This window comes from Copadichromis virginalis, linkage group LG5 (genome assembly GCF_057382275.1).
Source record: "Copadichromis virginalis isolate Kocher_CV1m ecotype Utaka linkage group LG5, C_Virginalis_male_GT1.1, whole genome shotgun sequence".
Lineage (NCBI taxonomy): Eukaryota > Metazoa > Chordata > Actinopteri > Cichliformes > Cichlidae > Copadichromis > Copadichromis virginalis.
Genome location: NC_140622.1, coordinates 8,804,581 through 8,818,574, shown reverse-complemented (window position 1 = coordinate 8,818,574; position 13,994 = coordinate 8,804,581). Strand labels below are relative to the sequence as shown.

Genomic DNA, 13,994 nt, shown 5'->3' with positions numbered 1-13,994 from the left:
AATAAGCCTCGGTTATTTATATAATTTGTATTTGGACAATTTTATTAAAACACCAAAAGATAATTGAGGTAAACTCCTCAGTTAAAAATCAAGTTTTAAGCCAAGCTCTTCATTCCATTCGTCTAATTGCAGCAGATGTGTCCTTGTGCAGCTTCTTCAATTCACTTATTGGAAGTGCTAAATGCAACAGCTGCTTGGATTACATTCTCCCAGCTGACAGCTACCTAACAAATATCACTGATTCATACACTGGTCTGCTTAGTAAAAATGCTGCTCGCATTGAATTGATTGTAATTGTTTGCAGCTTGTATCCTTTTGGGGTTTTAACCGGTGAAAGCTTGGCAAGCTGTGGAGTAATTTGGAATTTTAGATTTACTTTCAAATAGCCGAGCTGACATGCCCGCGTTTGATTGTTCTCTATACTGTGAATAGTTGCTTCGCTGATTCTCTTCATATCTGCCGATTTGTGCTGAAGTAATCCAATTAGGTTGTGTTTTTTAAGACCAACAGGCACATGAAAAGCCCCCTCAAGACACTTGTCTCCTCACTAATAAACAGAGCCAATACAAGGTGTCAGTTAGAAGTCCATTTTAGTAAATTACATCTCTCTGTTGTAATAGAAGCTACCGCCGCTCTGTCATTCAGTTGGATAAACAGCCTTAATCATTTGTTGTTGCTGTGGTTCTTCTAACATTAAACATTTACGAGGACAAAACGTCTTCGGTTTATACCCTCTCATCTTGCCCCAGAGCCCTCGCACGTTTGAAACCTGCACGAGCGTGTTGGTTTGCATGACCTTTAATGAGAAATTCACTGCGATTATCTTCACCTGCCAGTCCGTACTGAGTGTTAGCTCACAAAATTATTTTCAAGGCATTTTTCAAATCCCTCAGACAAAAATATCAGACAGCAGACACTAAATCGGGATTCAACAGGCTTCCCCACAAATCCTGGCCAGGCTATTGGCTCCAAACACACACACACGATTACATGTTCTGCCAAGCTGCCCATCAGAGGAACAGCATATTCAAACTGGCAACAATGAAAAGCAATCAATCAGCAGGCAAAGAGCTAAGTGTTTTGCCAGTAGTGCTTTTCTTTGTTGACCCGATACGCTGCTTTGTTGCATCTGAAACGGCACGCTGCACGGCGGGTGACAGGGCGCACCGCTGCTACTCTGGCGCTTCGGCGTCATGCTAGGGTCAGAGTGAACATGCACGATAGGGCATCCTTTGACATAAAGCCTTGCAATTAGGCAGCAAAATGTATCCTCTGAATGAATTCAAATTTAATTTGCCTGAAAGGAAGTGAGTGGCATAAAACATACTGAATTAAAATTAGTGAGCGCTCACCCTGAGAAATGACTAAATCTGTGCTTTGCTTAATGCTTGTGTGATTGTAATGCTTTGCTTGCTTGTTTGTAATTTGACAATTTTATTATTTATTTGTTTGTTTGTTTCTTGCCCTGTTTCCCTTTCTTTGCTTCACTTTAGTAGTTCCAGTTATTTTTACACCATTATAAAAAGGAGCGTACAAATACGCTTTAGCTCCTGGTGGTGTTCTTTTGTCTCTGCTCTTGTCATCAGAATCTAAAGCTAACAATTTATTCATCCTAAGATCTGTGAACTTTGTTTCTATTGCTTATTTGTTTCTCGCTATCTGTTAGTTTACTGAGTCACAAACCACATACACCAGCCTGATGATTTATTTCCACAGCAGAGCGCATGATGTGTATTAATACACTTCTGAAAATAGGACCCAATAAATACCAGGCACTTTGTTTATTCCTTAAAACTGCAAGTCGCTTTACTTTTCCACAAAGCTTCTGGAACAGTGAAACTATGAATTTAAGACTGGTTTTGAGGCGTTTTTTGTTTTTTCACTAGTAACCAAGCCAGGGGACGGAGAAGACAAATCACAGGGGCCCTATACTTTTCACACACACAGATATGCACACATTTGTGTATTTCACAAATTCTACATGAAATAGTTTTGCCATTTTTTCCACTTTTAGCTGGTTTAAACATACAGTATGCAGCTTTATTCACAATAGCGAATGGAGACATGAACTATTTGGACAAATGTCTTTATTTTTTAATTCAGGTGTTTTCACATGCAGTGTCACAGGTGTGTAAAATCAAGGAGCCAGCCATGCAGTCTGACTTTGCAAACATTTGTGAAAGAAGGGGTTGTTCAAAAGCAGCGGTCCCCAACCTTTTTTGCCTTTAAGGTGTCGCTGATAAATACAACAAAACCAGTACTGGTACCAAAAAAACGAAGATTTATTCATAACACACGGGAAAAGACCCAGGGAAACCGAGTTAACGATAAAAATGATTTAAAAAAGTAACGATTAAAAACCCTGAAAACCATAAATTTCAGACCTGAGCCTCAACTCTCGCGGCCCGGTACCAAACAACTCACGGACCGGTACCAGGGTTGGAGGCCGCTGTTCTAAAGAACAGACTGAATCTGAGTGTGGTACTGTAAGAGGATGCCACTGTTGTAACAAGTGAGTGTGTGAATTTTCTTCCCTTCTAGAGTATTTTAAGTGTTATTGCAAAATCGAAATCCCAACAACTCAGCCACCAAGTAACAGATCACATAAAGTTAAAGAGTTCCAGACCTCTTCTGGCATTAACATCAGCACAAAATCTGTGTGCTGGGAGCTTCATGGCATGAGTGGTACTCCCATAGGTGAAGGCAGCTTGTTTCCATATCATTTAACTTGAAAAAATGAGACAAACAACAACTAAAAGCCTGTGGCTTGTCATCTTTATGAATAAGAATTGAAATCTGAGTGTCTGTAGTCGGCTCTGAGCTTCAACAGAGAGCTAACGTTAGCTTAAGTTTGCTTCATTTACAAAGGTGTCACTAATAAAAATGGGTTCTCTGAGGGTACACAGAGCATAATAAGTATAATTAAATAAACAATTAATTTCAAAAGATGTGTGAAATGTTGCCAAGCTGTTAAGACATAGCAAGTATTCAGAACTCATTAAACAAACCATGCTACCTAAATACAATCCTCCAGTTCATGCGAGGGAATGTTTTGATGAATATCACTGCTCGTGTGATTAGAAACACTATGCTGGACAACAGTAAAAAGCTGCAGAGCCTCGGTTGAAAAGCTTTTACATGCTCTACTAGAGACATGAATTCAGGAAGCAGCTCAGTCATCAATCTCAGTTGTGTCCTTGTTTTATTGCAAATCTGTTTGGCGTGTCAAAAGATACGCAATGGTGTGTGTTTTCTCATAAATTCACAGAAACAAGATGACTAATGAGGAAAAGGCCATGCATCCAGGATGTGAAGACATTTTTTTCAATCTGCAGGCAGCCTGAAAGGAGACTCAGAATGATAACAACAGAACACAGGTTTATATTCAGGAAACAGTATCTTTCTCTTTTCTGAGGGTGTAAGAGAGGCCGCTAACCTGGCAGTTTTCAATTGGTCAAAATACATGTTTGAAATCTGTGTTGTGTTTGTTTCTGAATGCGACACCAGGGGCCTGTTCTTCGTGCTCTGCCCTTTTCTTGGTTGCTGTTATAAACAAACAGATTATTCCAGGGTCTCTTTCCAAGAGACTAAAAGCAATATAAGTGATAAATATTACCATTCTGTAGAATATTCTTATATTTCACTTTTACCTGTTCCCATGTTCTAGTGGGTCCTGTCGTGGCTCTAATGTGAAAGAGGATAAAATATAACATATTATAATATAATGTAATATAATATTGGATAATATAGTGTAATATAATAAATCTACCCTACCGCCTACTGGTGTTGGCCAGAGGGGCTGATGGCGCGATATGGCAGCCTGGCTTCTGTAAGTCTGCCCCAGGGCAGCTGTGGCTACAACTGTAGCTGCCTCCACCAGTGTGTGAATGTGAGAGTGACTGAATAGTGGCATTGTAAAGCGCTTTGGGTGCCTTGAAAAGCGCTATATCAATCCACTCCATTATTATTGTTATTATTAAATTACTTACGAGTTTGATTTGTCAGCAACTTCCTGCCAGCCCTCGCTCCTTGCTTTTGCAGCCTTTGCAGTGTTCCCTTGCGTTCTGATTAAACTCTGAAACTCCTGAAATCCCTCACTCAAGAGTTCTTGCTCTGCTGCCGAAAAATACCGAGCCGAGCGCGCTCCGTCGACATTTTTGCCGACCAATCAGAGGGTTGCCGATCAATGTTTCTACTATCGATGCGTAGCCCCTTTTACGACACCCAGTGATCTCACATTACTGCGTCCAGCTGTACTAATCGTCAACAGCAGGTGTGTTCGGGGAACCGGATTAGCGCGCTCACGGTTAGCGCGATGGTTTGGTCTTGGATGTTTCATTTGATCTTGGATGTAGTAAGCGACGTACGAAGCACAGGGCCCAGGCTGACATCTTGTAAGCTTGACAGCATTTCAAGGTTTGTTTGAAAGCAATCCTTCTGAATAGAAAGAATATTAGACAGTTTCATCCAGTTGCTTTCAGCAACGAGCTAACCCTGTCCCAAACCCCGAAGAGTTATATGAAAAGTTGATAATGACACACATTCTCTGCTTGTTGTGGTGCACTGGTAGACTGGGGGGGGGGAATCATTTTCAGTCGTGTGCAGTCAAGTTTTATAATGCTCCTTTGGCACAGAGAGGATGAATCACAATGTGGCATCGGTAGAGTGACAGTCAATAACAGGACAATAATGACTGTCGAGCCACCTAAGCCACCTTCCTTCCCTGACAAGGACCTCATTGCATTTTAATCAAATTCTGCATGTGGGTGGTACTTGCAAGGAAAACCTCTGCACATCCCTATTCAGTGCCATATGTTTGCAGATCTTCCCATGGAGTTAGGACCCTCTGTGTAAGCCCAAGGCTCTGGTGGGTTTCCACCTGCCAGAGGGGGTTCTCGGAGGGCACATTATGTGTGGCAGACAGCTGTCCTGCCCGCTGTAAGCAGCATGGAGTCACCCATGCAGAAAGATGCGTTCGGACACAAGAAGTAGATGGGGATGGTGATAGAGAGAATGATTTCAAAGGAACAGAAAATTAAGGGAATGTGCTGGAAGGGAAGCACATATCTGCTGTATGTAAACCAGGATTAGATCGGATGTGTGCATGTGTATCTTTAGGGGGGGGGGGGTTGGTCAGCACATCTCTTTGTGCTATATCTACAGTAAACAGACACATAACTGTGTGGTGATAACAGCAACATGTGTGTTTGTGATAAGCATGACGTGTAACCTGCATATTATGGAAGCAAATATCATAAGCAGCATGCACAGCAGCTGCCTAGATTGATTACTGGTGACAATACAAACTATGATTAATGACACCGTAATGACAGATAAACAGGGATTGCGTCACTAACTATAATACAGATGACAAGGTAATATTAGGACTTACTAAAATCTATTAGATAAGGGTGTAACTATTCTGCAACCTTGCTCAGGTGATGATACAGTTGTGCATATTATCATGTGGTGATTTTGTCTTCCCTTATTGTGTTATCCTAGTTTATGCTAGTCGTGATGTAGGCGGTGTCCAGATTCATGGGCTGCATCCTCCTGAGGCCGCATTTGTAGACTGATTACGTCACAACGACGCAACGAAGGCTGTCCAAATTCGTAGACTCCGACAAATGCAGCCGACAAATGCGTCCTCCTTTTCCCCGAATTTGAAGGATGGGTCGGGTGTGTCCTTCGTGGCCTACCATATCCCAGAATTCATAGCGCGGCACAGCCAATTCCAATTTCCAACAATGGCGGCCGCTACTAAGTTTTAATATTACTTTTATTGTTCTTTCTGGGTCAAAAAATAAACTTTTAAGATATTTTCAGGCGAGAATGTAGCTGTGTAAACGTCAAATATCTGCTCGGTTTATCAAGACATCGCATGTCTGGAAAAGTGCTTCGACGTTTTCGGAGACGTCTGTTACCCACCAGCTCGATAGCTAGCCGGGGCGATGACAGCGAACTCCCCGTACATCTGGCCTTCGGAGGACCCGGCCCACTTAGATCGCAAAGGCCGGGTCCTCAGGAGGATGCAGCCATGCATTTGGACACACCTGTAAGGAGTTATTGTCTGGTCATTCAGGTGAGGAGAGCTGGAAATATATGAAAATACTGAAGTTTATTTTTCATTTATGATCAAATTATGATTGAGTGAGCATTTAGTTTTTTTCTGACCATACTATTCTACTTTCTTTTAACCTATTATACAGAAAATATTATTATTACTGACATTAAAACATCACAGATATTAAACTGCTCAGCCAAGAAAAACATAAAGATTTATAAACTTAAATAAGATTAAAGTACGTCACGTGAAATTAACATAGCATGTCCAATGATAGCTGCCTGAAGTTGTCAACCTGTTTTAGGTTTTCTGTTGGTATATTGATCAGTCGCCTGGCAACAGTATTCAAATAGCAGCTCAACTATCCTTCTGCTTGTCAAAAATAAGATATTTAAATTCCTTCTGAAGGTGCACTTTGATAAAGGCTATATGAAGTTTTAATCTCTTCATGCAGCATGAGGAGCGACATGTTTATTTCGTGGTATTTGTTGACTCATACTTAGTAGTTTCTCTTTTTTTCCCATCAGGGATTATTCTGCTCTTAATCTGATTAGCAGCTGACACATTTCAATCTCCATGAGTAATCTCCTTTCACAATCCCGTATTCAATCATATTTCTCCCTCTTCATCTGTCTGGAAACTTCAGCTCTCTGAAATAATATCGCATGTCACTGTCACACCGTCCATGGCTGAGCCAACAGAGCCTCTTCTGCAAACCCTTCTGGTTTTGATATAATCTAGCAGTTACCTCGTGTAAGCGACTGCGTCCCCTCTGCCAGGCTGCAGTCACATGGCATGTCCTTGGGCTCCACTGTGCTGCCACATAAACACAAATCCCTCAGTGCCTGTGGGGATTTCATCCCAGAAGAAATGCGCTGTCACCTGCTGTGCAAGGGGAAAATAACAATTGTCGAAAACATGACAGCTCCGTCCACACACCTAGCTTGCCTAGCAGAGCATTGGACAGCAGTTGTAAGTTGAATTCATAGCACTTTTATAGCTGGCTTGCCATCACAGGCCTTTAACTGCTTCTGGTGCTGCATAGAATTCAGCTCACTTAGTGGGATTGTGCACAGATCTGTGCACACTCAGTTAAGTCATACCCTAGAAAATCCTCTCATGTGTTGAAAGAGTTCAAGTTATAGAAGACCTGGTTACCATCTTTAGTTCAAAGATAAGACTAATTCATTATTTTCTTGAATGCATTTCAAAGTGTGATTATCAACTTTTACCAAACCATACATTAATAAAGATTTTTGATTCACAGTGATATAAATCAGAGAAACTTACCCGACGATTCACATTCGAGAAATGAAAAAATATTTTCTCAGTGGTTCACTGGTATGACAAATAGTACAGAAACGGCCCTTTAGTAACAGCATCAAAGTGGAAACAAAACTACAATACAGACTTCAGCTCTGTAAAGTTTGCCTGCTGACCGATGTGGGGGAGTCGTACTGCATTTGCGAAGCATTTTGTGACTCCAGAGGGAGCCTCGCAAAGCCTGAAATAATGCCTCAAATGATGCTGGCCAACCCAGAAGAAGAAGACAAGACTGAAAATGAAAGAACAGCGAGAGCAAACCAGACCTCCACAGCCCACACTTTGAGGCTTGCTGCTTTGGCAACTTTCAGTATAACAAACCTGCATCTTAAACTGACCTGTCAGGGGTTGAGTTGTATTGCAGGAAATGTAGGCATTATATCTTTGCATAAAAGAAGAACGAATGGAACAAGTATATTTGTTGCATCAATTCTGATTTTTTTGAGACTTTACATCGTGACACAATGCTAAAAGAATGCAAAGCTGCGTCAGTGGTGGACACTCAGGGGGAGGTTTGCTGTGGCTCTTGGGCAAATATTTTTTACACATTATTTTCCTCACGGTAAAGGGCCGGCTTCATCTGTGGCAACAGAGAGTGTCTCACGAGTGCAGGACTACTGGGGATTTATTGTGTCCCGTACGTCCCGCTGTGATCTCTTTTTACCTGTTGAAAGAATGATGCAAGCTGACGCCTGTGCTAACGCAGCATCGGGTAGATGTTGCGTGGATATTGCAATCTTGTTCATCTCCTTCAGGGAACAGAGGTTATAGTCAAAACAGATTTCTCAGAGGCACACGTCTCCTTTTGTTTTCGTGCATTTCAAAGTCAGTTACAGGTGGGGCTGGGTATCAAAGGTTAAACTGCTGGTGATGTTGTTCTTAGACTCATCGATGATCTTTGCTCCAGCTTGCCGCTGCTGCACTTTGCGCGGTTTACATGTTCAAGGTGATGTAATTAGAAAAGACATTCAGTTTAGACTGTATCACACTGTGTAGATTTAAATTATATTCATGCAAGATTTCAATGTTTCCTCACATCATTGTGTTTGCTTAATTTATTCCTGTTCTTATATTCATGTTACATCACAAACAGGGCACTGCAGGGATCGTGAAGTGTCTCACAATTTACGAGCAATGTGACATTTCACAGATTAGAGAGAAATATTAATGCCAGGATGACAAACTCCACTGTGAGTGTCTGAGAATAGAAAGTAAAGCAGGTAGGTCACATGTTATGATGCCCAATAAAAATTACATGGAAAAAAGACAGGGGTCACATGTTTTCTGCACATGTGCACATGCTGTTTAATCACTACACTTGTAATCGTCCTTTATTTAGTCAACAGTAGGTGAGAAAAGCAAAACAGAGGGAAAAGGAAATGCATATCCAACACATTAGAGCAACACATACATAGAATCCATCTAATTATCAGTTTGTGTCATGCAATGTATACACAGCCGGCGTTGATGGGAATTTGACCCCTATGTAAAATCCTTCCAAACACTGTGCTACTTGTGCACATCAGAAAGAGCATTTCTCGTTCTTTGTTGGCATTTTCAGATGTTTTAGGAAATTTGGACAAATGACTACAACCGTTTACAATTTGCAAGTTATCACATGCAGAGTAGTCTGCCTTGTTGCAAAACAGCAAGCAGGCAAAAGTCCACAGCTGTAAGTCCTGAGTTTGAGTATTGTAAAACATATTTATAGATCTTGAGCACAGCAGCGTTGCAGCAATTTGCGAGCATGGAGGAACCTGCTCAAATAAACATTTTACGGGTGCGGCAACCCCCCCGTGGAAGAGGAAGGGGAGTGAGAATGTATGGCAGTGAAGCAAAGAGAAGAGAAGAAAGAAACGAAACATGAACATGGAGGATGTGGCGTGCACGCCTGTTCTTCTGTTCTCAGCTTGTAAGAGAGAGCATCAGGTGTGAAGCTAATGAGAGTCTGTGGCAGCAGAATGTCCAGTGATTCCCTGCAACACTTGGTTGCCGTAGTACACATACAGTACTGTGCAGACAGCAGGGCTAAGGTCCAGGTGTAAATGATCAAGCCACCTCTTGTTTCTTTATATTTTGCGAGGATCATGGGATATGGGTGGAGTGAGGAAACCTGAAAATGATAGAAGACAAAAACATTCAAATTAGTTTGAAAGTGCATATTTGGTATAGAAGGAAATTCATTTACTTAGTAAACACAAGATGAGCGGAAATTTGGGGCCACACTGTGTTTGTTTACAATTAAGAGGTAAGCTACAGGTATTACAGGTATTATCCCTCCTGCCATCCTTTAAAAAACTCACACCCATCACCCTAGGGACCATTCTCAGCCACGCCATAAAAAGACCATATATCCATATTTTTTTCCACTTTAAATTAGCCAACCTTGTAAAACTACTTCTCCCTGAAATATTCATGTAAAGTTTTAATTATATTTTCGTTGTTTTAACCCTTCAAATCCCAGTGTTATTACATGAGCGCCCTGTGTTATAAGCCCCAAAAACCAAAAAACGAAACTAAATATTTCCACAAAAAACCAGTTGAAGTAATATGTGATTGTCATTATAAGTAGGCCTTTAGATGGACCAAAGATTGGCACCAACATACATTTTGACCTGCCATTATTTTTTTTGCATTTTTTTTGCAATTTAAAAATTAAAACTTCAAGGCCCTGAGTCTTCATTGACATCCAAGAAAAGAAGAAAAAATAAAATCATATGATGATAATGTGGGGTTGAAAAATAGCGTTTATAATGGAAGTCAATGGGCAGAAAATGGTCCCCAGGGTGATGGGTGTGGGGATTTCTGCTGCTCAGCCATTTTAGGCTGATTTAAGGAATTCACACTGGAATATTAACATTGACAGGTAAAAACTATCCTGTGGCAAGTTTGGTTATATTCCACTGAACACAGTGGAAATGGCAGCCATTTAACACATAGCAGTAGCACAAAAAGGTCCCAAGAAGGCAGGAAGGTTAATCTTCAACACAGCCTGAGCTCTCTTAGACAAGCTTTGATGTGTGTGTTTTTTTAAGGATCCTTCTTCAAGGACACTCAAAGCTCTTCTTTGGATGTTGGGTGCTTTTTGTTGCGTTCTCTCTCAAGATGATCCCACACAATAATGCTTCAATAATGTTGAGGTCTGGGCTCTCGGGATGCCGATCAATGACTGAAAGTGTTCTGTTGAGTGTTTTCCTATCCAGGTATGCTTTTAGTGCATTAGCAGGTGTAGCACTTACGTGGAGTTACATAAAGTACCGATGGATAATTACCAAAGTAATAAGCAATTTGGGCTAGTGTCAGAAGACTGAGAACGACTCTTAGAGCTCTGGTACACGAATGGCAGAGAAACCAGACAAACACAGTTATGTGGCTTTAAAAGTACTTTAGTGATGTTAAGCCTTGTAAAAGAAATTTGTAAACAACACAGTATTACAACAGGTTTTAACAGAATGTCAAGTATAAAAATTTCCCCCAAAGTAGCAAAAAAAAATAGAATTAAATAAAATTGTGCACAAGTAAAAGAATTAGTCTTTTTTAAGTCCAAATGGTACCGGTGGGGCCCATAGAATTCGTCTGACAAGGAGTGTGTGTGTGATTGTCTGTCCTACCGTACTACTTGTACAGTAGAGGATTGTAGTCCATCAATGTGCAAATGAGTGTGCGTGTACATGTATATCGTCTCCTAGGATCTTGGGTTGGCTCGCCATCCAGTGAACACTGGAACACTCTGGGTTCTGGAATCGCTGACCTGGTCTTTGGATTCGTCCCATATAAAAACCTGACCTATAAACAATGGCCAAATATATGTCACGTGCCCTTTAAGGATAACTCTCACAAATTAAACTAAAGTAGTGTCACGGTGCAGTAACTACTATTCAGATCAGCTATCATCAATTCAATCATCATCAGTTCAGTCATGTTGTACAATATTAAAATATCAAGTTTCAAAGGTCAAAGTATCAATATCCAAAATTTCACAGTATCAAGGTTCAATTATTTGTAACCTGCAGTAACATTAAAGATTATCTACAAGGTTTTAAACATTCAGGAATTATAGTCACCATATAATTCACTTTCATTGTAAACATTAATTACATCGATCAAAATAACTCACTGTACATATATATCTAATCACAAATAAATAAGTATATTACCCCTTTTAAGAAATGGAATAATATGCAAATGCTTATCAGAAATTGAACAAAGTGCAAATAATCAATTTCAATAACACGTAAACACAAGGACTCAGTCCACAAATAGGAGTATTAAAATAGACGTGCTTAATCCCGCTTGTACCATAGGCCTACTAGTACAAGTGGAAATACACTAAAAATTACCTCCAAGTGTTCAATACTGAGTATTGTAAAACAACTGATTGACATCAAAATTTAAACAGGAAGCAGGATAAAGTCTGATTACAATTATCTCTCATAAAGTTATTTTTAGCTGCTTTAACCATTTACAGCTTTTCACATGTTAATGACTTAGTTAACGATCTAACTAGCATAACAACAGCGTTTCAGAGACATCGAACAACTGTACCCACACTCCGCACATCACGTGTCTGATTAGCCACATTTAGCTTACCGCCGTCGAGTGGATGCTCAGCATTTACATGGAGCCACAGCTCAGTAAACCCTCCGGTTTCGCTCTGCCCTTGACAACAACAAGTGCAAATACATAATTTGTGAAAAATATCAGTTTAGATGGTATTTCTTTTAACTCGTTAGAGGTTAATTTCTCCAGCTTACCGATAACAAAAGTTTTAGTCCGTCTGCTCTGTTCGGCTGTAGAAGCAAGAGACTGAAAACTTGGGAGCTGGTACTAAGGAGGGACAAGAGCTGCCTAGAGCTTCACCGATTGGCTGACATGTGAGGAGTGGAGTAAAACAATAGGCTCTCATCAGAGCTCATCAACCCTCTGAGAAACTTAACCCTTGTTTGACCAGAGCATATCATATATAATCTGCATCCCTTCTATGTTTAAATAAATATTTTGATCTCATTTCACTTTCATTAACAGGGACAGTAAGAACAGAACAATGAACATTAAATGTTTTAATTTTTCTTCTCTTTTTGTTTGAGATGATTTTAGGAACTGGGTTACACCCTCCCCTCTTGAATTCATGCAAGTCCCTTTGCATGTCTACTGTGAACTGCATCATCTAAGAACAATAATTCAGCTTTAGCATTTAAAGAGTCAATGAAAGCTGTGGTTAAACCCTGAAATAATGATTTGACCACAGTGACAAGGGGATTTCCCAATTCAGCATAGTCTAGCCTTTTTGGTGGCTGGCGACTTCTTTCTGATCTTCGAACAGGAATTTCTTTGCTTGTTTGTTCATCTCTCTCTTTGTTTACTGTTTCCCTGTCAAATATCAAGTCCTCTCCTTCCTCATCACTCCCTAACATGTCCGAAAGAAGTAGGATTTGTTCATCCCTCATGTCAGGGCGATCCGTAGAAGGTAAGTCTCTTTCCTTTTCAGGTTCGTCATTTCCGGGTAAGTCTCTTTCCTTTTCAGGTTCGTCATTTCCGGGTAAATCTTCCCCATACAAGGCTTCTCCATAACTCGCAATCTGATTGTCATAAGGTTGGTTATGGTCAGCATGACTGGCTGGAACAACATCGGAGATGGTGTCTGCACAAGCTGGAGCATTACCAGCCAACTTGTCTTGATCTGCAGTCACATCATCTTGACCAAGACTTGATTTATGGGTCAGCAGAAGATCTCGCTTGACAATGTACGCCGAGTCATTTGGCACTGATCTATCTGCAAACCAGTGGACTGAAACAATATCATCCTCGTCCGAGGGGTGATCTGCTCTTTCATTGTCTTTCTGAGTGGTCCGTCGCGTTCTGGGCCTTTTCTTGGGTTCTGGTTGTTCAGGTTTCACTTCCTTGGCTGCAGAGAGGAACCCACAAGGGAGTAAGAGGTCTCTGTGTAGGGTGCGTATGGGGCCATCCCCGCCCTCTGGTTTAACGGTGTAGACAGGGAGGTCTCCAGCTCGTTTCACCACCACATGGACGGTCTGCTCCCATTTATCGGCGAGTTTGTGTTTTCCTCGAATGCGTATGTTCCTGACCAGCACTCGGTCCCCGATTTCCAAGGTAGATGTGGTCACATGTTTGTCAAATCTGGTTTTGTTCCTTTCGGCTACCTTTGCAGCACTCCGTGTAGCTATTCTATAGCTCTCCTCAAGATGGGATTTGAGGTCCTTAACATATTGGGAGTGTGACTTGTTTTGTTGTTCTCTCACAGGTAAACCGAAAGCCAAATCGACAGGCAACCGTGGCTGACGCCCAAACATCAGCTCATACGGTGTGAATCCAGTTACCTCGTTCTTGGTACAGTTGTACGCATGAACTAAAGGCTTTACAAAATCCTTCCAATGTGACTTGTCTTTGTTCTCCAGAGTTCCAAGCATACTTAAGAGTGTTCGGTTAAAACGCTCCACCGGGTTGCCCCTGGGGTGGTACGGCGTAGTCCGAATTTTCTGTATGCCTGCTACTTCACACAGCCCCTTGATCAACTGAGACTCAAAATCAGGCCCTTGATCGCTGTGTAATTTTTCAGGAATGCCATAGTGTACTATGAAATGGTCCC

The 13,994-nt window shown here is 41.1% G+C and overlaps 2 protein-coding genes across 5 annotated transcripts in view; one reads left to right on the top strand and one right to left on the bottom strand.

Moving 5' to 3' along the window:
• The window catches only part of cntn4 (contactin 4), a 213,203-nt gene that overhangs the window by 93,154 nt on the left and 106,055 nt on the right, over positions 1-13,994 (top strand). The gene's annotated exons all lie outside the window — the stretch shown is intronic.
• Positions 10,628-13,868, bottom strand: LOC146708889 (uncharacterized). Of its 3 annotated transcripts, XM_085455756.1 has the most exons (3): positions 12,142-13,868; positions 11,978-12,046; positions 10,628-11,173 (listed from the first exon to the last, which is right to left on the bottom strand). In XM_085455756.1, exon 1 carries the CDS (start codon positions 13,813-13,815, stop codon positions 12,514-12,516), a length of 1,302 nt encoding a protein of 433 aa, XP_085311882.1. In that variant the 5' UTR covers positions 13,816-13,868; the 3' UTR covers positions 10,628-11,173; positions 11,978-12,046; positions 12,142-12,513. The 3 variants fall into 3 exon arrangements, with proteins under 3 accessions (XP_085311882.1, XP_085311881.1, XP_085311883.1); XM_085455755.1 differs by having other exon boundaries at positions 10,628-12,046; XM_085455757.1 differs by having other exon boundaries at positions 10,628-12,041.